General features: G+C 37.4%; 1 protein-coding gene across 4 annotated transcripts in view; it reads right to left on the bottom strand.

Annotated features, from left to right (window-relative positions):
* LOC138708945 (pickpocket protein 28-like) overlaps window positions 1-26,463 on the bottom strand; it is a 93,498-nt gene that overhangs the window by 27,021 nt on the left and 40,014 nt on the right. For 3 of the 4 annotated variants that reach the window (XM_069839331.1, XM_069839328.1, XM_069839332.1), the window contains exons 4-7: window positions 14,259-14,352; window positions 9,964-10,115; window positions 7,239-7,434; window positions 4,420-4,690 (exon numbers count right to left, since the gene is read on the bottom strand). In XM_069839331.1, coding sequence (XP_069695432.1) covers window positions 4,420-4,690; window positions 7,239-7,434; window positions 9,964-10,115; window positions 14,259-14,352 — 713 coding nt within the window. The remainder of the gene's footprint in view (window positions 1-4,419; window positions 4,691-7,238; window positions 7,435-9,963; window positions 10,116-14,258; window positions 14,353-26,463) is intronic. The other variant, XM_069839329.1, reaches the window with a different exon arrangement.

The raw sequence follows: 26,463 nt of genomic DNA, 5'->3' as shown, positions 1-26,463 counted from the left end.
CCAGGTATTACAGTTGGTTATCGTCAAGAGCAACAACATAAGCCTACGTCGTGAAAGTACAAACATTGGAGCTTGAGAGTGTTTTTATTTTTGTTAACAACACACTATATTCTTTAAAAATGATAATGATATAATAATGCAGTTGCTTAGAGTAATTAAAACGCATTATATGTTCACAACTACTGTTTTAGCGTATGGATTTTGAGTTTAAAGTGTAAATGTTAGAATAGAATGTATGTAGATCTACTTATTTTGCTTTTATATTTACTCGTAGTAGCCTAATTGTAATTTATTTTATTCTAGCATATCTTTGCACACCAGATTTCATATTATGCATTACTTTTAGTTCCTTTGTTGTTACCGGTATCCATTTTTTTTTCATTTATGTATTAGTATGAAGATAAATGTATTAAAGTGTCCAATCAATTGTATGCCTGTATAGTGTATGTATGTAGTAGGTTATTTTACGACGCTTTATCAACATCTTAGGTTATTTAGCATCTGAATGAGATGAAGGTGAAGTTCGGGGTCCAGCACCGAAAGTTACCCAGCATTTGCTCATTTTGGGTTTAGGGAAAACCCCGGGAAAAACCTCAACCAGGTAATTTGCCCCGACCGGGAATTGAACCCGGTCCACCTGCTTTCGCGGCCAGACGCGCTAACCGTTACTCCACAGGTGTGAACGTATGCCTGTATCAAGTAAATACATTTAAAAAAAAAATTAATTTCCTTCAATTGTTACTCCGTTTATGTATTAAGAAAATGTCAGTTTCATATATGATGAAGTGCGTCTGGTGTTCTGTCTAGCCTCACAAACATTAGGGTAACCGCTTGAAATTCGAACATTCGGTCTGATTCTCGACCTTGAGGGATGTTCTCTGACCTATCGAATCTAAACTGGTTGTAAACCCTATTTTGTAACTTTCTAGTTTGCATCCTATCCATGCGCCCATGTGCAAAATTATAAAAGTAAGAATTAAGTAAGTTGTAAATTACCACTAGATAATATGAATGATAAATTAACAAAATTATAAGTCTCATATTATATTGTATTAATTTTTTTATTTATATTCCTAGCAAATTTACGATAATAATTTTCACAATGATCGTTTTAAAACATTTCAATAAAAATAAAGCGAAATTAAAGCGATAGCGCAGTTAATATTAATTCTCTTTCTGCGAAATTGAAAAAAAATGTCTCTAGCAATATGTAAGAAAACAGGCAGTTTTTCATTGTAGTTCAGCTGTAGTTCCAGGTCACAAAAGTTACGGATCGAGGGGCACCACCTAATGAAATTATCTAGTTCCGCCTATGTCACGTCGACCGCAATTACAAGTTTCGCTTATACTACACGTGAATAAAACTATATGACAAATTTCGCTAATCACAGCTCTTTACCTGGTAGTTACATTTACCAGTCACTTGAGACGGTAATACAGTGTGATAGAAATCTAAGGGTCGTTCAAAAAGAGCGTCGGTTTTGAATCGCTTGGTATTGTTTTGTTTGTCGGTTATCGGCATTGTTTTATTTCATTTCGATATCCATAAACATTTCGATTGTTGCTTCAGTCGGAATCTCTCGCATTTCGTCATTGTGTGTCTAGCCAGCGAATAGGGATTATAAAGAATGGACACTGAGCGAATTTTCCTGTGTTTTGTTTCTCTGTGCGCCAGCGTTTAGTTCCACTTTCAAGCGCTAGAGGTTAGTGTAATCGAGCATACGCTAAGATAATAATTGAGTATAGAGTTGAGACACAGGATCCAAACATCGCCTACCTTATTGCATAATCCAGTAACGCTTTGTTCAAATAAATTCAAGTTAACAGCTTTTCCTTATTTCTCAATGACAAACTAGTAGTAATAATAATGTTTTATATTTCAGACATAATAAATTATATTATAAAATAATATAATATTATATATATATATATATATATATATATATATATATATATATATATATATATATATAGAGAGAGAGAGAGAGAGAGAGAGAGAGAAAAACTCATCCGGCCTTAATTAAGGATGACCACGAGGATCCTGAAATGAATAACAAAATTATGTATCAAATCCGTTTAATATTTGTATATAATATAATATAGGTGTATGGTTTTACTTCTCATAAGAGTTTTGTTTTTCCATTTTCACTGCTATCAAATCATTACATATTTTAATTGTTGTTGGGGTTAACGTCTCAACTCTCATTATAAAGGAACTCTAGAGTCTAGACATTACAGTTAATGACGGATTTATTATTTTATGGATCCAATTTATTTTATTTGAATACATAATGTACCTAGATGAATTAATTATGGGTTATATTTCCGCTGTGTCGACTGCTAGCTGGTGTGATGTCAGCGCCAACTCTAGGGAGAAAGCAGAATCTGACGCTCTAGCTGGCTTGAAGGTCATTGAAATCAGTCCGGCTACATCAAAGGTACCGACGCGAAGTGTCCATTCTTTATAATCCCTATTCGCTGGTCTAGCCATGGAGCAGTTTACTACTGCGCAACGTGTGGTTCGTGACACTGTGACTCTTAGTCCAATGCAACCGGTTCTTCGCCGTTCCCAAGAATTAGGCATAGGATGTTCTTCAGTGCGGCGAATTCTCCGATATGATCTCCATTACCTCCATGGTGCCACCACTCACTCTGCCCGCGAAACAATTGAGTTGCTGTTCCCGGATCGTCTCATCTCGCGTAATGGTGACCAAAAATAGCCACCAAGGTCATGTGATTTAACGCCATGCGATTTTTTTCCATGGGGTAAACTTAAATGATTGATGTATGTCAATAAACCCCGAAACACCCGCGAGTTAAAAGAGAAAATACGACGAGTTGCTGGCAAAATCCAAGTGGAAATTTGTCAGGCAGTCATAGCGAATTTCACGGACAGAGTTCTTGCACGCCAGCGCAGTAGAGAGGATCATATGCCCGACATCATTTTACAAACCTGAAATGGGAAGGTGAGTTGAACTTGTTTATGTCCTAGTTTAATGTATTTTGAAAAAAAAGTAAAGTTCATAATTTGATATATCAAAAGCGGCGTGCTTTTTGAACGACCCTTTACTTTACTTGTTATAGTTCGACCAACTACAAAAAGACCATCGACTTTTCCAATACTCACATGGCCATGGAGGGGGAGATGTCATCACTATACGAGCAGCTCGCTAGGCCGGGTTACACTAGTCGGACTCCAACTGTGGTAGACAATGACACTGCCCTTTCCTTCAAAACGTTTTTTAGCAAGCTGTCTCGTAGCTTCCTTGTTGATGTGGCAACATTATATTTCTACTTATTTTTTTTCTCTTGTAAGGGGTTAGGTACAACTTACAGCAGTTAAAGTTTGGAAATATTCAACATTTTTTTCCTCCGTTACTGTATCTTATACAATAATGAAAATTGGTATGTGTAAAACACTGTCCTTCTGCTATATGAAAAAAAAAATAATAATAATTTTACGATTTAAAAAAAAATACTTTTTTTTTTTTCAAAATACATTTCACTGTGCAACGATGAAGCATTTTCCACATAACTCAAAAACCTTCCAATATTCTGTGATGAATTTTTTGCGTGATTTATACATGTTATATCTGCAATATGATGCAAGATCACTTCTCTACCTTTGATAGATTGTCTGTTAAAAATAAATTCATTTAAAAGAATGGTCAAGTATTAGAGCTTTCTTCTAAAACAAAATAAAAAATATGTTATTTATTAAGGAATATAGTTGAAAGAGCATGATACTGTAAACATGAATTTCAGTAATAAAATAGAGAGAGAACATGAGAAAGTTAACAAGTTTATTAATTATGAGGGAAACGCTTCATTACTGCACAGTGAACTGCCACCATTTTGAATTTGTAAAAAAAAAAATATATATAAATAATTTTTTAAAATCACAAAAATATTTTTTTAATATAGCAGAGGACAGTGTTTTACACGTACGAATTTTCATTATTGTACAAGATACAGTAATGGAGGAAAAATATGTTGAATATTTCCAAAAATTTTGCTGCTGTAAGCTGTTCCTAAACCCATAAATACTTCGCAACATTATAAATAATTTTACACGCGTCACTTTTCAAAAGCCTGCTGCGCACATTTGGTTTCCCTTCCATTATTATAAATTACAATCTGTTTTAGCTACACACAATACGTCGAAATGGAATATTGATAATTGATTGAAAAGTGAAAGATTTGACACGGACACGAGTGCTGTTTCGAATAGTTTAGAACGTAGCCTACTCGCTGCGAGACGTCGATCAGGGAGCGCATCTACAACACAACAGATCCCCCACTATGACAACCTGCGCACGAACGAACACTGGTTTGTCGCGCAGGTTTTAATGTCAGTGGTCGGGCTATAGTTGGCTACATGAAAGCTGTTTATTTACATAACCTGTGTTGTGGACTCACGTGGCATATAGTACGCCAGACAGCCGCAGTGATGTAGCGTGTGGTTGCTGAGACACTCAAATTCGCAGTTGTCTTGCGTGTAGAAGCGGAAAAACCTAAGTTTCCGCTCATTGGAGAAGAAGCACTGTCTGCGCTCAGGAGTGTAACTGCGCAGCCCCTCTGTCGTGACGATAGCACTCGGTTTGACGCCCACCACCACTTCTCTGTCTAGTGGCACTCGAAAGAACTGGTGCTGCACCTGCGGAAATTCTGCTGGGTTGTGTAGCACCATCTGTAAACATACATTGCATTCAGAAATATGTTCATATCTTATTGATATAAATCATGGAGTGCCACAAGGCTCGATATGAGGTTCTTTTTATTTATTACGGTGATTAACGATCTCATATGAAGGGTACACGGGAAAAACGATCAAGGTCCATAAAAAATCGAAATTGAGTTAATAATGCCATCTTATAGTGGAAAGGAAGTACTATCATGTGGTCTAGCTAGTAATAAGAAATCATCGTTCTTGACTTTCCACTACGCCAATTTCTATTAAATACACACATAACAAAGTCTTAAGTGTTTAAACTTTAAAATTCGTTTTTCTCGAAACTTTCTAAAATGGACCTTGATCGTTATTCCCGTGTACCCTTCATATATAATATACTAGAATTATCAGTGTTATATGTATGTATTTATTCACACTGCAAATGGGTAAATACCCGGTGGCAGTGGTAACTAATTACACTCAATAATTACAATAATAATAAAATACAGTCATAATATTAATAATAAAATAATAATAGCAATATATAATAATATTAACAAGGAGCATCCTAAATTAAATGATTCACTTATATTACTTAATTAATTAAAGTAAATCTAATTTATATCTTAACCCTAAGTTAGAACTTAAAACCACTAGTAGTTATATATGATATATGATCAAACTTGCATAACTACCTTTCAGCACTACACTCATTTCGCTATCAATTCACTCACTGCACTGGAACTAAGACACATTTTACTGACACTATCCTGATTTCACTAACACTTCAAAAACATTTCTCTGTTCAAATACTTTGCACTGCCACTGTAATCTATAGAACTTCACTGACACAAACACACTTCACTGTCACAACACATTTCACAGACACAACACACTTCTTCACTGATACAACATTTCAAATAACAGAACATTAATTACATCCTTATTATTCCGTAGAATTGTACTTACTATATTAACCTCAAATCGCTAGCCTAGACCCCATTACAAGCAATTTAGAACGTTCACTATAACTCACACCCGTTAACTATAAATCTATCTCATTTCTCTGCCACTATAACTCTCAGAATTTACTTATAAGCTCACTGCACTTTCACTACAACACACTGCACACCCAATATAAATCACTCGAGATTCACTATGTTTCTCTGCTTACTCACTATACTTGTAAAACCACAAAATAGTCTGCATAATGTATTACCGTCTATTAGTAAAGTCCTTAAGCCTATTTTTAAATACAATTTTGGTTATTGGTAAAGCCTATAGTAAGTCTGCAGGTAGAGCATTCCAGTCCCTGATAGTACGATTGAGAAAAGAAAGTATGAAAGCCGATGATACTAGCTTAAGAACTAGGAATAAAAATCTAGTTTGTTCAAATACTTTAAAATTCATAACGGTGAAAGAATTGTCACTACAAGTTGGAATAGGAGAAGCAAGTATGTGCAGAACATTGAAACAGTTGGAGTTAGAAAAGGTTTGTACCCACAAAGAAACACGAAAAACAATGTGCAGCGAATTTTTGGACCAGTATGAGAATGGTGGAGATGACTTTCTTGCAAGAATTGTGACAGGAGATGAAAAGACCACAGACCAGATCAGAAAACTTGGATGAACGACACTGAAACAGCCATCGGCGTGGCTCAGACGGTTAAGGCGCTTGCCTGCTGGTCTGCAGTTGCGCTCGGACGCGGGTTGGTTATCTTCCGAGGTTTTTCCCAATCGCAAGGTGAATGCCAGGTAATCCATGGCGAACCCTTGGCCTCATCTGGCCAAATACCATCTCGCTATCACCAATCTTATCGACGCTAAATAATCTCGTAGCTGATACAGCGTCGTTAAATAGCCAACTAAAAACACTGAAACATCCGTCTTACAATCCTGATCCGCAACCATACGATTACCATCTCTTTGGTAAACTGAAGGAATCTCTTGGAGGAACGAGGTTTGAAGATGACGACTCGTGGACGCTGCTAAAGAGTGGCTCAGACGTGTTGGTCCAGACTTTTACCGTGCAGGTATACAGGCCCTCGTTCCAAGGTGGCGTAAGGCAGTTGAAAGGGACGGGGATTATTTGGAAAAGTGACATTTTGTTCCTAAAGGACGTATGTACATTCTGTGAAAATAGAAAAACTGTAGGATAAAAATGTAATTTTTAAATAAATGTTATGCGTTACTTTTGGAGTAACCCTCGTATTTTTGGATTCTCAAAGAGCCTTAGTCCTTTTATCAAATTTAAGGTGGAAATGTAAATGCTGCCTCGTATCGTGAAATTCTGTTAATAGTACGGGATGCTATTAAAAGAAACTTGTCCAGCCATGCTGATTAGATGACTAATTGATCCATAACGACAATTCCATTTGTTATACAGATCTATTATTCTCTAATGGAGTGGTGGTGGTGGTGGTGGTGGTGGTGGTGGTGGTGGTGATGATGATGATGATGATTATGATACTAAAGGGTTATTCTAATGTTAACAACATTTTATTCTCACAAATCCCTATAAAAGTAACGGTGATAATAGGCATAGAATCAGTTATTGCAATTATACCTTGAATCCATGTACAGGACGTCTGCAAAGAGGGTCGATGAATTTGTAATCGGCATGCAGCTCGATGGAGAGCCCCGCGCCGGAGCCCGAAGTCAGCGCTCTGTGAGGATACGTCATAGGCGAGTCCCCATCAATGTATCCGCTCTCCGGATCCCAGTCTTGTGAGTCACTGCTAACGTTCAGATATCTGGTTACCCTTCAAACAAGACAACTCAGTAAGGTGCAAAGCACATCAGATTCCATTCCTTCACATTTTTGTGCATACCTGCCTGTTAATATAGGCCTACGGTGAAAATGTCTATAGTCTGGATCAGTTTACAGCTCGTATCAAAAGTTCAAGGACATCCCTCTGTAAGTGACGTTTCACTCCTGTTTTTATACTTATGTGAATCCCCCTGATGTTTATACAGGGACCAAATGCTTGTGAAAAGTAAAATTTTTATTGCAAAAGCAATCTGTCTACCTTCCAAACTGTGGATTACATAACAATTTGTCTGTTGTGAAACTTACTGAATAATTACATACTTAGTAGCAAAAGAAATTAATTACTCCGCATTGGGTTGACCTAGAGCAATGAATTTTGGAATGGAGTTAGATTATTATCACAGTCTAGTATATACAGTCACGAAGCTTCAGTTCTTGAGGTTGCTAGGAACAATAGACTATGCAGGTACTATTTTGCATTGTCTGTAATGAGGCGATAGTAGCGATCCTAGTGGTTAGCAACTATCTATGGATGCATATTTATTACATATTGAGCTTCGTGACTGTATATACTAGAATGTGTTATTATCTCCAGTCATTCTTCTTGAGCGAAATAACGCACAAGATATTCACCGACTATGTTGCTGCATGCGCTGTCGTTTTTAGTGGAAAAGAGCATGCACAATTGAATATGTTTCGTTCACTTTTGCATGCATTGCTTGAATGCATAGAGTTGAAAGAAAAATTGAACCGTGTAGATACACCTTGAGAGTCAGAGTTTTGAATAATTTATATATTAATATTAATGTGCTAGCCAAAGCAATCAGCCGATAATACAGTAGGTTAAGACAAGGCTTATCGTACTAAAATAATACAATTTATTAATGATAATAATAATAATTCTGGAAAATATTATAAAATGAATAAAATTCCCTGATTATAAATTAATGCATCTACAAGCAGCAAGAGGTGGTTTAGTAAAGAATGAGGAGAACTTTTTTGTTGTTCTGTCGGACAAAATGTAATATGTTTACTTTGCTCAAGGGTTGAATTAGGAGAAACATTAATTTCCACCCTGAATAATGTATTATTATTATTATTATTATTATTATTATTATTATTATTATTATTATTATTATTATTACTGACCACTAAGTATGTGTTTCTATAATTTTTCTGTACGTGCATGAATATTGATATTTTTAGATCTTCTCCCTACTAGGATAAAATTATTAAGTTTATCTCAATTTCAATCTTCTTAATTTTTAGATGAGGGTAACAATTGATTAGTTATTCATTTAATAATAATATAGTAGAAAAACTGATTCAATATTATGTGCCAACGAACTGTTAAACGCCAGGAATTGACATGTCTTAAATCTTAGCCAGGAAGAGAAAGATGACATAAATAAATGTAAGGAAGTCAGCTACCTAATGGGGTTTGAAATATCTCGTGCTCTAAAGCCTTTTAATAGAATGGAATTTCTCAAAAGAGTAATGATTAAAATAGCTTACATAACTTGTCCATAAGAAGTTTTTAATTTTGAAAAACTACGAATTTCTCGACCAAGTATCGAGAGAAGCATTTAGAAAATTTCTGATTATATTCAAAAGGAAGGTGAAAAAAGAAGCAAGAAAAATCGTATATTATTCATTGGCTCTTGATGACAGCAGTGACATTACTGATACAGCAAAGCTTGAGATTTTTATCCGCGGGATTGATCGAGATGTTAGTACAGGAACCACCACTGGTTGTAGTTTTCATGCCAAGTACCTTTCCTCCGACTCCTTTACTTCATAGGCTGTGTGTCTCATGTAATCACCAGGCTTCGGCCTAGGGACACAGAGTAACCAGTATGAGGTTTAGAGTACATGGAGTATAAATGACGTCATGACCCGGGTGCAGTCACCCGACTGCAACAGCACAGGTGGGTCCGTAATGTGCATTACCGTTGTGTGTAGGCCTATTGCTGCTTGGCTGCGGTACGTGTAACAGGCTTCGGCGTAGGAACACCTGATTGAAGGTTACAACTCACGTTAATACTTCAATAGTAGACATTTGTTGTCTACACTGGGAATGTACTGTATATACTGCATCTGTACAGGGTGAAATATATTTTGTACCGTACTGTGACGGACTATTTACATGTTGAGACACGAAGTAACGGCGCTCTCCATGTCCCACTTCACTCGACCAACAGAACACTATCTTCCGTGCGTTCTGAACTTCATTCGTTTCTGTGCCCAGGACCGAAGCCTGGTAATCACTGCAGCTCGAGTTTTGGTCACCGCTGCATTAGACATAGTCGGTATGTTCTGACAACATGCACAGGCAGAATCGGGTTCAGGGGTTATGGTATGAGGTACTCTTTAACGCCAATGTTTATGTTCACGTGCACTCGTTATAAATAATAAATGAAAGAGTCTAGGTTAGGTTCAGGGTCGGAAATCTACAATTCCATTCATAACATACATTTTCAAGTACGTATAAAACACAAATGAGTATCTTTACACCACTCACGTTATGCTGGTCAGAAGGTCCCGCGCTGCTAGAGTGTTGAACGTGTAGCATAGGCCGTCGTCTGTGAGAACGGAGCTGAACAAGTTGGAACAGTTCTTCATTTCTTCCCTCCATTTGCAGTTTTTAATTACTTCTTCTAACTTTGGCGCCACCTGAAAATGTGCAACTTTGACCGTAGCTTTAGAAATGAAAGAAAATTAAATAATATCGAGAGAATAGTGGATGTAAGTAAGGAGGGCAATATCGCTGTTTCGGAAGAATATTGACGCAACTGCAAAATTAGGGTAATATAAAGAAACACCTCTGTTTGACTAGCAGTATTTAAAAGTAACCAAAAATTATAATATTTTGCTTCATTTCGATCGCCATAATATATATATATTTTTTTTTTTATTTTTTTTTTCAAATATTTATTATATATGTATCATATCTAAATAAGATTTTGTTTTTTGCTTCTCTAGAAAAACAGCTCGGTCAACCTACCTTATATAAACGAACGCCCTGTATTTCATTTTGCGAGAAACAACGCATCATACTATGTTTCTTTTGTTACAGGAGTGCAAATCTTTCGTACTTACATAATATTTAGCCACAAATACACACTTGAAATTATGTTTTAGGAATTACAATTCCTGTTAGCATGACTTACGCTCGTAGGATAATATGCACAATAGCTGTGACCTAACGATTAGTCATTAAATCTCTTTTTTTGTTTACTGATACTATGAATTCTAGTTCGATAGGTATTTGTCCAAAACAAATAAGTAAATCATGACATCACGCGATAATTTGCAGAGTGAACACAGACTTCCTCTGATTATGAATAATTAACTTCAAAACTTACCTCGGATATAAAAATGGAAGTTGCGGCATTGTTGTCCGATTCATAGAGTCTTTTTTCCTTATAATGTAGCACTCAGTACAGTACAGTTCTGCATCAGAATGCCTTCAATTATGCCGAGTCGCTAGATATTCTCCTGGAATTTGACCTTTTACTTTTCTAAACACTTTTCGCGAATAAACATTTATATAGTAGAAATATTATTGGGAGAACAATTTTCATGACTGTGTCGAAAAGCGCAAATTCAGATCGTCTCTAAACACTCTGTTTATCGAATGTCAATGACCAAGCCACTTATTTTTTAATGACCGGTAATTCTTCAGACTTGACTTTCAACATTCGAGAAAGGGAATGCGGCTGCTTTTATGGGCCATAAAAATTCCCTAAAGGAAAAAGCCTAGTGCATTTTACGGCATCACGAAATTAGATAGTCCATTACAGTTCAACGACACTTCGAGAATGAGTATGGATGAAATCTTTTATACAGGGTGATTCCCAAGGATTTATCGTCACATAGAAGCTTATTTTCGAAGAATTCTGAGCAAAAAAAAAAAAAAAGTCATATAAACATGTGTCCTAATCTCAATATTTTTAGAGTTACACTAGTTTGAAGTTGTTAGTAAAATATCTTTTGCTTTAGTTTTAAGGGTAAAAGAATATTGAAAATAGAGAATGAACTATTTAGAAGTATAATTTATTTAATTGGCTAGTATTCTGAACCTATAATGTGTTGTTAATTGCTTTGTAGAGATTTTTAGTTTCAATTTTTTAACTATAAATTACATTATTCTTATGCTTTTATCACAAAAATTGTTACAAATCATACGGCTTTAGGAACTTGAGTCTTTACACTTTAATTATGTATCCTAATGTACAGTTTTGAAGAATTTGCAATAGTAGCGTGATTTGTAACGATTGTGTGATAAATAAGTAAGAAAAATGTAATTTTGTAGTTAAAAATCGAAAAATCGGATTTAGTGATCGAAAAAGTGAATTGTTGGCGAAAGCATGGTACAAAATCCGTTATCGATTTGGACGTTCTTTGTGCAAAAAACGGAGCACATGCTGAAATATATGCATGAAAAATTTATAAGTTGAGGTATCTTTTGCTGAAACCGCATCCCTGGTTATAGCATAGTTTTTCAGTAATAAATGTTTATAGTCAGGGAAAACCTTTATGTCCACTCTGCATATTGAGGGTTCTAAGTGTTCAGTCAATACTGCCTGCTGTTGGCGTTAAGTCTAGGAGCTTAATGACATGAGGTGAGTTTGAAAAGTTCGTGCCCTGACACATAGATGGCATTGAAAAAAGAGACAAGAATGCTGGCATTGTTAGCGGCCATTTTACATTAGTTCAAGCACGAAAAATCAGTTTTCTGTTGACCACATTTTGTGTAATTTAATTTTGAATTTAGTGCGCCTAAAAATTGGCAAAAAATGGAAAATATTGAGCTTCGTACCGCCATTAATATTCCGTAAAATAAAGGAAGAGTCCAACAGAAATTAAAGCAGACATGGATACTACACTGGAGGAATCCGTTCCATCGTCTTCGACTGTAAAAAAATGAGAGGCACTATTTAGAGATGGTAGAGAGTATGTGGAAGATGACCTTCGCAGTGGACGTCTATTAACAGCAACAAGTGAAGAAATCGTAGAAAAAATATGATGTTGAATGACAGTCTACAGAAAGTGCGGGAAATTAGCGAGGTTATGAGTATCTCAACTGAACAGGTGCGCCACATCTTAGTGGTGTCTTCGGTATGTCTAAAGTTTCTGCAAGGTGGGTTCCATGTTTACCACCGGAATAAAAGTATGTCCGATGTAAAATTTTGAGGGATTGCCTGGCTCGATTCGAGAAAAATACGCCCGATGTTTTGAGGCAGTTTTTGGTCACTAATGAAACCAGGATCCACTACTACATATCAGAGACAAAACAGTAATCGAAACAATGAAGGCATAGTGATTCTTCGCCACTTCCAAAGAAAAGAAAAGCTGTTCAATCAACTGGCAAAATCATGGCAGCCGCATTCTGGTATTCTAAGGGGATAATCATGATTGACTAACTAACAATAACCGGAGAATATTATTATAATCTCCTGTAGCAACTGAAAGGGAAAATTCACAAGAAGAGATCGGGTATGTCCAAGAAGAAAGTGTTGTTTCATCACACAATACACATGCTCACATGTCTACAATCGCAGTTGCTAAACTACACGAACTACGACTCGAATTGCTGCCCTCACTCACCAGACCTCGCATCCACAAAAACTTCTTTAATTTCCCATAGCTCAAAACTCACTTGGCTGAGAAGAAATGTTCGTCAAATGAAGAGGTATTGTAGACCTCTAGGAATGTATGCACAAGGAGTGTATAGGAGCATTACAGTATCGGTGGACCAAGTGTGTGAATCTCAGGGAGGATTATGTTGAGAAATAAAGATTGTTTCTGAATAATCCTACTTTAATTTCAATGCCACGGTATGAACTTTTCAAACAACTCTCGTAAAATGATGTTTAGAGTTAATTGTTGTTTCTAAAAAATTTTTGTTGTTTAAGCCTTAAACGAAGGGGTTTGAGTCTGCTTTTCAGGCCCTGCAATTATTGCTGTGGCCGGGAGGAAAAAGGTCTTAAGTAAAAATGTTATACTTTTCAGGAGAGCAGTAGAAAGATTTAAATTGGTGACAATTATAGAGTTTTTTTAATTAAGAGGTTTTTCCTGGATATTATTTGTTTATATTTCTTCCAAAATAGGTAATGTTGCTCATTTAACAATTTTCTTGATTATTTACAAAATAGCCGCACTTAAGCCTTTTAAGTCTAGAAGCCAAACTGAGTGGAAGGGACTATTAAACATAAGACCTTTTTCATGTCAAAATAAATGAGAAATGTAAATTATTAGGAATGCAAAATGGGGTCTTAAACAATTATAGGACTGTTTACCCTAGTGCTTAAAGTTTTTAAAGGAAAGGGCATCAGTATGTGATAAAATGGCTAAAATACAAGTTAGACCTTTTTAATAGGGACGCATGGAAAGTAAACATGTGACGTTTTGTAAGGAATAAAGTATTAAATATTCTTAACTCCTTTATTCTGCGTGTGCTCGATTCAAAAAGTACTTGGGACATTTGGTAACGCTCTATAAATCCAGTCAGGAGTCTTATTTGACTTTAGCCGTTTTACAAGATTGTAGAGAATTGTTTCCGCTTTCAGAATATATAAAAATTTCATTTTCACAAAAAATTGACTTAAGACCTTTTTCCTCCCGGCCACAATTTGATATGTGTTTTGTTACGAAACCGTTACTAATACCTTTCGTTTTTAGTCCGTAGATGACATCGAAGAACCGGTGAAAATTTCTTGTACAAGAACGCTTTGGGACATTTCCTCAGAACGCGTGACGTCAAAGCTGTTCTTTAACTGCCTATTGTATACATAATTATAGTTGATTCGTTACCTTTCCAATGTATTCCAAAGCTCTTTCATTGGTGTGGTTGAGGCCAGAATACCTTGAGTTGCACACCAGGGACGAATATTCAAGATGTTCAGACCTGCAAGACCAAACATCAAATTTAGTCAGAATTACTCATGTGAACAAAGTTCATTAAGTAGGAAATAAAATATTGGCAACTTGTGTAGAAGCCATCAAGGTCAAAGAAGTGCTAACATGTGCAGTAGTTTTCCACTGATTGGTTTCAGGTTCATGTGAAAGTACTGTGAATATAAAAATTGTTTTCAACTTTCCTAGAAAAGAAGTCCACGCCTTTTCTGTCTCGTCCATGGAGAGGCGTATGCTAATAATTATACCGAGGTCATCTCTGATATCTCAACCACTAACAAACCAGTACCTTTATTTTTCGTGCGTCTGTAATTCCGAGAAGCTTTTTGATTATACAAAGTGGTCCAGTGGCGGAAGTTAGGAATTTAGCGTTGCTTAGATTATCATTACGATTACACTCTTTAAGAAACATATAACATTAAAATATGCATACTAAAGTGTAATTCTAACTTTCAACCGTATTTTCTTCATACTTCAAGAATTGCCCTTTCCGTCTTTTGATGGTATCATATCACTCCTCCGACTATCTATTGTTTAGCCTACCAATACTTTTATCTATTGAACTGTTTCAATGTTTTGTGTGGTACTCTTTTGTCCACCGCTATAGTGTAAAGGTTAGCTTGCCTGACCATGAAACGAGCGGGCCCGGGTTCAAATTCTAGTTGGAGAAATTTATCTGGTTGGGTTTTTCTTTTTTAGGTTTTCCATCATCAAATTGAAGCAGAATTGCTGCGTAATTTTCGGCTCTGGACCTCGGACTCATTTCATCTTCATTAGCTTCATATATCATCTTAATAGTTTCAGGTACACAAGAGTTGTGTTTCTCCGACGCCGCTTGACATGTTGCTTGTACATTGTCTCCAGCTTAAACGTATAACATTTCATTATTTTATTACGTGTAAAGTGTTGTTGATATTTACACTCGGTGTGCTTCTACGGGCAGGGTACTCAAAATATTTCCTATGTTTGCATGGCGGGAATGTACAGTTACCCTTAAAAGGAATGAGACGACTCTTGGTCGTCGGAAGTTGAAGTTCTACAGCGCAGTTCACTCGATATCGACGTAACAATAAGTACGATGACGAATACAACAAGAATCGTTACAAGGACCACAACAAGAACAAGGACCAGAATAAGGATCACGAAAGAAGATATCCATTTAAGGCCACGATTTCACAACATAGCTCGAGTCACAAAATATCATTGCTTCTCTGTACCGAATATCAAATGCCTGCTTTGGGATCTAAATTCTGGACTGCTGCTGTCACTGTCTTGTCTCGGTAGCTCATATAGTAGCGTGTCGGTTCCACTGTTAAACCGAAACGTCTTGTGTTCGATCCCAGGTAAAACTTTTTTTTAATTGAGGTGTCATTAATTTGTTCAGAGCTCCTCGACTGTCTAATTTGTCGAAAAATATAGAATATTGTTAGTTATTAATATATATATATATATATATATATATATATATGCATTTACATTGTATATGTGTATATATAAATGCATTCATTAGATTAACGTTTATAATATTATAACTTGTAATTTTGTATTGTCTGTGATCATTAACACTTAATCTGAGGACTTTGTAAAACTCTATTTCAACGTTATTTAGACAAAAAAAATCGTTGATCTAGACTAAGAATCGAACTCGCGCTCTTCTACACAACATGCAGAAGTCTTAGCGTCTGAGCTATTGAAACGACACGAAAGCTTTCCTTTCTGCCTGGAGTGTCTATCTAGTCATTAAGGTCGATTGTCGATTTAACTACATGATTTATGTATATATTTATCTTTTATTTACGTAATATTATCACATTTTTTGCAGTTTTTGAAGTGAATTTCGAGACGATGCTAGTAACAAACCAAATAGCCTGAATTTAAGTAACTCAATATTCGTTATCTTGTGTATCAGTGCTCTGGTCTCCGATCATGCGCAGTGTCTTACATCTGAGACCTGAGACTTAGGAATATTCAATCGTCTCATTCTTTTCCAGGGAAACTGTACATCGCATGCGCATACTACGTCGTTCGCGGAAATATCCAATTAGCGTCAGTAACCATATGGACTCCACAGCAAAAGGCATTCTGTGTGAGTTCTCTCGCGGAGTTGAAACGTCGATTTTGGCGTTAATATCAACTACAATCAACTGATGATGTTCCAACATACGTAACAATCATGAAATGGGACAGATGCCTTCGCGAAACTGGGAGTTTGGTTTCAAAGTCGAGCCACCACACCAAGCGCGCTGTTCCAGTGGCTGATGTCGAATTAATCCGTACGTCTTTCCAGCGGAGCCCCAGTAAATCAATCCGACGAGCAAATAGGAAGCTAAATTTATCCCGTTCGCCAGTATACGATGTCGTCCATAAAATTTTGCGCCTACGGGTGTACAAACTTCAGATTCTTCATCAAATCAAACTTGAAGACAAGCCGCGACGGAGGGTATTCGCGGAGACAATTCTGGCAAAAATTGATGAAAATGAGGCATTCCTCGATATGGTTTGTTCCTTGGACGAGGCCACATTCCACACTTCGGGGAAGGTTAACAAACTCAACCAGATCTGGGCCACCGTATTGTTGCAGCTGTCGCAAATGTTACGCCTGCAATGCTGCAAAACACATGGAGAGAGGTGGAATAAAGATTGGACGTCTCCCGCGCCACTGATGGTGCGCATATCGAGGTGTATTAGATATGTAAAAATATTGAGAGTTGTCCTACCCGTAGAAGCAAGCCGAGTGTAAATATCAACATTACTTCTCAAGTAATAAAGTAATGAAGGAGATTCCAGCTATATGTTTCGTAAATTGAGTGAGGCTTATAAGGAAGGGGGCCTATCAATTAATTTCAAGAAAACAAAATACATGGTTGTGGGTAGTCGCAGCAAGGTAAATTTACATACTGGGGATTCACAAATAGAAAACTCTGAGTCATTCAAATATTTGGGTGTTACCCTCAACAGTCAGGCCAAAAGTGATGAAGATATGAATAATAAGATTTGTCAAGGAAAGCGGGCCATAAGACAATTAAATACACTCCTGTGGAATGACAAGGTAACAAGGAAAACCAAGACAAGTATATATAAAACTATAATAGAAAGTATATGTACCTATGGCTCTGAAACTTGGGAAATGAGAGACAGGATGAAGAAGAAATTGTTGGCTCTAGAAGTAGATTACTGGCGCCGTAGTTGTCAAATTTCGAGGATGGACCACATTAGGAATCAGGATGTCCGAAATATAATGCAGGTATCAGGAGATATCTTACAATCAGTGGAAACTAAACGCCTGATATGGTATGGGCATCTTCAGAGAATGTCAGCCGACCGCTGGCCTAATAAGGTCTTCAACTGGACTCCCCCGGAAAAAAAGAGAAGAGGAAGGCCAATGAAAAAACGGAGCAAGGAGGTTCAGGAGGATATGGTCTGCAGGGGTCTACAAATGGGCGATTGGCAAAACCGGAGTACCTGGAAGTTGAGAAGCGGGAGACGACGACAGCCGTAAAATTACTCGCAATACATACATACATACATACATACATACATACAAATATACTTTTAAGCCGGGCACGCTGTATTTAGAAGAACGTGCGGGCTTACATGTTAACAATCGTCCTATCTACATCCGATATTACATAGAAATGTTTTTGTTCTATTATTATTATTATTATTATTATTATTATTATTATTATTATTATTATTATTATTATTATTATTATTATTGTATCGTAATATCGTGGGCATTCAGTAAAGTGTATAGTCAGAAAAGAATGACAACTTCTGGTCCAGAGTAGAGCACCAGACTTCGATGCAGGCGAACAAGATCGCAGTTGGAGTTTTTCTCTGGGTCTGTATTATTTTAAAACAAGCTGTAACTTCTTAAGTCCTCACTTGAGAAAAAAATGTAAAAAAAAAAGTTGTCCGACTTGTTGAGAACGAGAACATCAACAAAAAATCCCATCATTCCATTTAAAATATCAGAGCTGCTTCTCCGTGCCCCATGAGTGGGGACCAACGGAATATTGTCCATGACCCAGACTGAAATGCATCCTCCTCGAATGAGATTTGGAAAAATCGGCACTTATTTTAATTGATCCATTTAAAAAAAATTAACTTGTAACTTTTGATGTGGGCCATTCTCTATAATACATTATAAAGAATCCATCATTACATGTAATTGAATGACTGACAAATATATATCATATCATATCATATCATATCATATCATATCATATCATATCATATCATATCATATCATATATCATATCATATCATATCATATTATATATCATATCATATATCATATCATGCCAATAGACTGGTGTGATGCTAATAAACTTAGCATCAACTCTAATAAGAGTGTAGATATTAAATTTTCTTTTAACAGAAATATTACTGACTTGCCTTCCTCAGTTAAATTTCTAGGCATTCACCTCGAAGCCGGTCTGGGCTGGAGTACACACATAGAATATCTTGTTAATAAAATTACTTACTTACTTACTTACTTACTTACTTACTTACTGGCTTTTAAGGAACCCGGAGGTTCATTGCCGCCAACACATAAGCCCGCCATTGGTCCCTATCCTGAGCAAGATTAATCCAGTCTCTACCATCATATCCCACCTCCCTCAAATCCATTTTAATATTATCTTCCCATCTACGTCTCGGCCTCCCCAAAGGTCTTTTTTTCCTCCGGCCTCCCAACAACACTCTATATGCATTTCTGGATTCGCCCATACGTGCTACATGTCCTGCCCATCTCAAACGTCTGGATTTTATGTTCCTAATTATGTCAGGTGAAGAATACAATGCGTGCAGCTCTGCGTTGTGTAACTTTCTCCATTCTCCTGTAACTTCATCCCTCTTAGCCCCAAATATTTTTCTAAGAACCTTATTCTCAAACACCCTTAATCTCTGTTCCTCTCTCAAAGTGAGAGTCCAAGTTTCACAACCATACAGAACAACCGGTAATATAACTGTTTTATAAATTCTAACTTTCAGATTTTTTGACAGAAGACTAGATGACAAAAGCTTCTCAACCGAATAAATAACACGCATTTCCCATAATAAAATTAATAAAGGAATTTTAATGTTACGAATCCTCAGGCAAATATTATTTTATAATTCTTTACTTACAGTTTATTATGCCCATTTTTACAGTCACTTAGCCTAAGTTACGGGACTCTTTTGTGGAGCAACTATACTTCGGTTTCTAAGTTGTTTATCCTTCAAAAGAGAGCAGTGAGAATTATTTGTGGTGTCTCTTCTAGAACTCATTGTAAACCACTTTTTGTACAATTAGGAATACTTACGTTGCCGTCAATGTTTATTCTCGATTGCCTTCTGTATGTTAAGCGTAATGTGCATAATCTTCCTGCTTGTTCATCCATTCATAATTATTCTACCCGTTCCAGACTTGACATATATTTCACCAAGTACAAATGTAGCACTACAAGAAATAGTTTTATTTCCATATCTTATAAACTTTATAACTCTTTACCACTGCATATAAGAAACACGTCATATTTTACTTTCAGAAGGATGGTGAGAAGGACATTGATGGCAAATCCTATCTACAGTGTCAATGATTTTAGCAATATTACATTTAGATACTATTTGTTTTAACCTCATGTAATTGACAAATCTGTACATTTTAACCTGATTTTATACTATTTCTTTTAAAACTTTTAACCTGTTTTTGTGATTATCTGGTGATTGCATATGTATTTTTTTATTCTTACATTTATTCATATTGTAGTAGCCATGTATTATATATATACACACACAGGGTGTTTCAAAAATACGAGGCATAATTTCAGGTATGTATTTCCCACATATAGACAATCAAAATAGTTCATTACAACATGTGTCCGGAAATGCTTCATTTCCGAGTTATGGCCTTCACAACATTGAAATTCACCGGAACGTTTTTCTTTCCGCAGGTCGTTGTCATTACAGAAGATGTTCAAAATGTCCACCTCCTGCTTGAATACAGACCTCACATCGATGTCTCATTGACATGCGAACACGATCCCAAACTCCAGGAGTATTGCGTATGTCCTCAGAACATGCCAAAATTCGATTCCGAAGGGATTCCAAATCAGGCACCGGAGACGAATAAACCAATGATTTTAAATGGCCCCACAAGTAGAAATCGAGAGGGTTCAGATCAGGTGAGCGTGGAGGCCGAGCAACTGGGCCCCCTCTACCTATCCATCGATCAGGAAACCTTCGATCCAAGTACTGGCGAGCCGTACGACTGAAGTGTGCAGGAGCGCCATCATGCAAGAAGTGAATGTGTTGACGATTGATCAGTGGAGTGTCTTCTAAAACATGAGGTATGGTGTTTTCCAGGAAGTTTGTGTACGCCTGCCCCGTAAGTCTGTTTACAAGTACATGGGGTCCAACTAATCGATCACCAATGATACCGGCCCACATGTTGAGGGAGAACCGCACCTGGTGATGAGATGGAACAGTTGCACGTGGGTTTTCATACGCCCATACATGCTGATTGTGGAAATTTGTTATGCCATCTCGTGTGAACTGTGCTTCATCTGTAAATAATACTAAGGCAGGAAAGTTCGGATTTACACCACACTGCTGCAAGAACCACTGACAGAACTAACTCGTGCAGGGAAATCTGCTGGTGACAGGGCCTGTACACGTTGCAAATGATAAGGATACAATTGATACTCTTTCAACAGTCTCCAGACAGTCATATGAGGAGCAATGACTTGCAACGCTACCCTTCGTGTGCTGATAGAAGGAGTCATGTTCACAGCCTCCAGAATCTCCTCCTGTACTTCTGGAGTTGTAGATCTTGGTCGTCCCCTTCCCAAACCAGGAGAGTTAAATTTTCCATACTCGCACAGACGGTAATGGAGACGTACAAATGTCTTCCGATCTGGACATTGTCGCTGTGGGTACCTCTCCTGGTACAAACGACGAGCCAGCGCAGCATTGCCGCCCGCCTTACCGTACATGAAGTGTATCTCTGCCAGCTCTTGATTTGAATATATGTCGCACAGTCTAACGCCTACACAACACTGAATGTAACCTTCGCCTCGGAATGAACTGTCAGAGTGCCCTCTTAATGTCTCCTTTGACGGCAACGACCTGCGGAAAGAAAAACGTTCCGGTGAATTTCAATGTTGTGAAGGCCATAACTCGGAAATAAAGCATTTCCGGACACATGTTGTAATGAACTATTTTGATTGTCTACATGTGGGAAATACATATATATATATGTATATACGGAACGTTTTTCTTTCCGCAGGTCGTTGCTGTCAAAGGAGACATTAAGAGGGCACTCTGACAGTTCATTCCGAGGCGAAGGTTACATTCAATGTTGTGTAGGCGTACTTGGATCGAAGGTTTCCTGATCGATGGATAGGTAGAGGTGGCCCAGTTGCTTGGCCTCCACGCTCACCTGATCTGAACCCTCTCGATTTCTACTTGTGGGGCCATTTAAAATCATTGGTTTATTCGTCTCCGGTGCCTGATTTGGAATCCCTTCGAAATCGAATTGTGGCATGTTCTGAGGACATACGCAATACTCCTGGAGTTTGGGATCGTGTTCGCAGGTCAATGAGACATCGATGTGAGGTCTGTATTCAAACAGGAGGTGGACATTTTGAACATCTTCTGTAATGACAACGACCTGCGGAAAGAAAAACGTTCCGGTGAATTTCAATGTTGTGAAGGCCATAACTCGGAAATGAAGAATTTCCGGACACATGTTGTAATGGACTATTTTGATTGTCTACATGTGAGAAATACATACCTGAAATTATGCCCCGTATTTTTAAACACCCTGTATATATATCTGACGTTGTCTATGGCTGTAAATCGCTGAATAACATTAAATTCATCTATCTGTCTGTCTGTCTGTCTGTCTGTCTATATATATCATATCATATCATAATTACATCATTATATCATATCATATATCATATCATATCATAATTATATCATTGTAAGGTAGGCCTGGGCAGTTCCTGCAGGCCAACTCTTAACCCGCCACTCAAGCTTCTCCGGCTGATACAGTAATATTTCGATCGGATACGAGTAAACAGGAAGGTAAGCATTACTCAGTGACGGATTGTATAAGACAGACATAATAGATTTTACGAACTTTCGGCTCTCACTGATTGCCTAAAATCCACCACTGGTACACAGTAGCCTACCTCACTGTGTGTTTGCTTGTAAGGCGGTGTAAGGGAAAAGGACATGGGTGGGGATTTCTTCGCTCCTTTCCTTTTCCTCTTTATGGCCAGGGCTGGTATAAGTAGGCTTGTAACGTTGGAGACCGATTACACAAGTTGACTGCAGCAAGGTATGTAGGCCGGGGACGTGAGCTAGTACGAGGACATTGACTTCGTTCTGCGATCGATTACGCGAATAACAAGGTGCACATAAACAAATCTGGACAGCTCTAAATGTAAATATACGCTACATAGCATTGCAAAGATATATTTTTACGTACTTCTCGTTATGTGCAGAAGAACTATCATAGAATTATTCGTGGTTTGAGTTTCCTCCTTTCTTTTCTTGTGCTACAATGTCTCTGTATATAATATCGCCAGTAAACGTCAATCAGTGTTTCACATTTGGTGTAACAAAACATATCTTTTCTGTGAAATGTTGCTAATGAAATTTTAATCTCCTTTTTTTGGTACAGAGTAAATTATTATTATTATTATTATTATTATTATTATTATTATTATTATTATTATTATTATTATATTCCATGTATTGTGGATCCCTATCACCACGGCATGGCGCGTCCTCAGGTTGCGGATCGAAGAGACAGCTTTCAGATATGGAGGGTAGCTCTGAATATATTGAATAAGCAGTCGCGGACAGCCGATGAGGGGTGGTCCTCCAGCTTGGGGGTTGGGCGAAGGGCTAACAACCCATCACCGTAAAAAAACAGCTTGTTACGAAACTTTCAAATAAGCCTCGGAAAAAAAAGTGCATCAGTTATTCATAGATTTCAAAAAGGCATATGACTCGGTTAAGAGAGAAATTTTATATGATATTCTTATTGAATTAGTTATTCCCAAGAAACTAGTTCGATTCATTAAAATGTATCTCAGTGAAACGTACAGCAGAGTCCGTATATCAGAGCGTTTCCAATTCACTGCGGGCTAAAGCAAGGAGATGCACTATCACCTTTACTTTTTAACTTTGCTCTAGAGTATGCCATTAGGAAAGTCCAGGATAGCCGAGAAGGTTTGGAATTGAACGGGTTAAATCAGCTGCTTGTCTATGCGGATGACGTGAATGTGTTAGAAGAAGATTCACAAACGATTAGGGAAAGCACGGGAATTTTACTTGAAGCAAATAAAGCGATAGGTTTGGAAGTAAATCCCGAAAAGACAAAGTATATGATTATGTCTCGTGACCAGAATATTATACGAAATGAAAACATAAAAATTGGAGATTTATCCTTCGAAGAGGTAGAAAATTCAAATATTTTGGAGGAACAGTAACAAATATAAATGACACTCGGAAGGAAATTAAACACAGAATAAATATGGAAAATGCCTGTTATTATTCGGTTGAGAAGATTTTGTCATCCAGTCTACTCTCAAAAATTTTGAAAGTTAGAATTTATAAAACAGTTAATTACCGGTTCTTCTATATGGTTGTGAAACTTGGACTCTCACTTTGAGAGAGGAACATAGGTTAAGGGTGTTTCAGAATGAGGTGCTTAGGAAACTATTTGGGGCTAAGAGGGATGAAGTTACAGGAGAATGGAGAAAATTACACAGCACATAACTGCACGCATTTTATTCTTCACATAACATAATTAGGAACATTAAATCCAGACGTTTTGAGATAGGCAGGGCATGTAGCACGTATGGATGAATCCAAAAATGCATATAGAATGTTAGTTGGGAGGCCGGAGGGAAAAGGGGGAGGCCGAGAAGTAGGTGGGAAGATAATATTAAAATGGATTTGAGGGAGGTGGAATATGATGATGGAGACTGGATTAATCTTGCTGAGGATAGGGCCCAATGGAGGGCTTATGTGAGGGCGGCAATGAACCTCTGGGTTCCTTAAAACCCAGTAAGTAAGTAAGTAAATAAGTAAATAAGTATTGTTATATTACCGTATTTAACTCTATGATTATTTAAGAAAATGAAGTACGTACAGATATGTCGCTGACAACATGGGACATTGTCTATTCACAGGAACCCAGGTACATTGATGATCTGAGAGTAAACATTACTCAAGCTTTTCAACAAATCACCCCTCTTATGATACAACGGACATGGGCTGAATTGCATCACCGTTATGAGTTGTGCATGGTGCGCAAAGGGGGGCATATTGAGCTCTGAGGAATCTCCTATCTTTCAGTGTTGTGTGCACAAAGTTTCAACAAATAATTTTCAGTAGTAAATGTTTTACAGTGTTTTTATTTTATCCATACCCAAACGGATCGTCCTGTACATGTTCACTTTGCTTACAACAAAACACTGTCGCTGCAAAGAACTCTAACTAGAAAAGAAAGACGTTCTATAACTGAGACGATCCACGAACCCAAGCAACAAACATGAAAAATGATCAATATATAGCATTATGAAATTATAATTTTAATTGTAAAGGAAACTAAAATAACCAAGGATAGCATATCTGAGTTACTGAAACGATTCGGAGTATATGGATGTAGATATTAACAATAAAATATTGTGTGGAGTCGGAAAAGACCCCAGGTAGGTAGGTGTCGAGAGTTAATAAGGTTCACAAGAGATTCCTAGCAATAAAAAATTCCGTGAGAAGCTTTCCCCTCCCAAAAAGTGGAACGATTCTAGCAGATGGAAATCTAGGAATGAGGAGCACAGGGTTAATAAGGTTCACAAGAGATTCCTAGCAGTAAAAATTCCGTGAGAAACTTTCCCCTCCCAAAAAGTGGAACGATTCTAGCAGATGGAAATCTAGAAATGAGGAGCAGAGGGTTAATAAGGTTCACAAGAGAATCCTAGCACTAAAAATTCCGTGAGAAGCTTTCCCCTCCCAAAAAGTGAAACGATTCTAGCAGATGGAAATCTGGAAATGAGGAGCAGGGGGTTAATAAGGTTCACAAGAGAATCCTAGCACTAAAAATTCCGTGAGAAGCTTTCCCCTCCCAAAAAGTGGAACGATTCTAGCAGATGGAAATCTAGGAATGAGGAGCAGAGGGTTAATAAGCTTCACAAGAGAATCCTAGCACTAAATATTCCGTGAGAAACGTTCCCCTCCCAAAAAGTGGAACGATTCTAGCAGATGGAAATCTAGGAATGAGGAGCAGAGGATTAATAAGGTTCACAAGAGAATCCTAGCACTAAAAATTCCGTGAGAAGCTTTCCCCTCCCAAAAAGTGGAACGATTCTAGCAGATGGAAATCTAGGAATGAGGAGCAGAGGGTTAATAAGGTTCACAAGAGAATCCTAGCACTAAAAATTCCGTGAGAAGCTTTCCCCTCCCAAAAAGTGGAACGATTCTAGCAGATGGAAATCTAGGAATGAGGAGCAGAGGGTTAATAAGGTTCACAAGAGAATCCTAGCATTAAAAATTCCGTGAGAAGCTTTCCCCTCGTAAAAAGTGGAACGATTCTAGCAGATGGAAATCTAGGAATGAGAAGAAGGCGAAAAAGAAGAAGAAAATTATTGTAATTTAACCTCAATCTATTATTCAACTGGTGGACTTAAGCGGCAGACAAAATCTGCAAACTTTTGAAGTATTCAAAGTGAGGGAGGGGCAAGTTTTCGTCTAGTAATTCTTGGCTTGAGCACTTCTATTGACGGTGGTAATCATGTTTCTGACACTAAGCTGCGCTTTCATATGATAAAGGATCGGTGGAGCGGAGAAAATTTCTTTCCGGCACCAGCACCGATGCCGGAATTGGAATCCGGTGTGGCTTAGTGGATCGAGCGTCAGCATATAGAGCTGAAAAGCCGGGTTCGAATCCTGGTGCCGAAGAGAATTTCTCTCCGCTCCACCGATCCTTCATCATATGATAACGCAGAATTCCTGCATGGAAATATCACATGTATTCAATTCAATTCAATTTATTTGGCCATTAGACATAAAGTTTTAGGCTTCGTCAGAATACATTTTAAAA

This window comes from Periplaneta americana, chromosome 11 (assembly GCF_040183065.1).
Source record: "Periplaneta americana isolate PAMFEO1 chromosome 11, P.americana_PAMFEO1_priV1, whole genome shotgun sequence".
Classification (NCBI taxonomy): Eukaryota; Metazoa; Arthropoda; class Insecta; order Blattodea; family Blattidae; genus Periplaneta; species Periplaneta americana.
The sequence above is the reverse complement of the archived record's forward strand: the minus strand, read 5'-3'. Positions and strand labels throughout refer to the sequence as shown.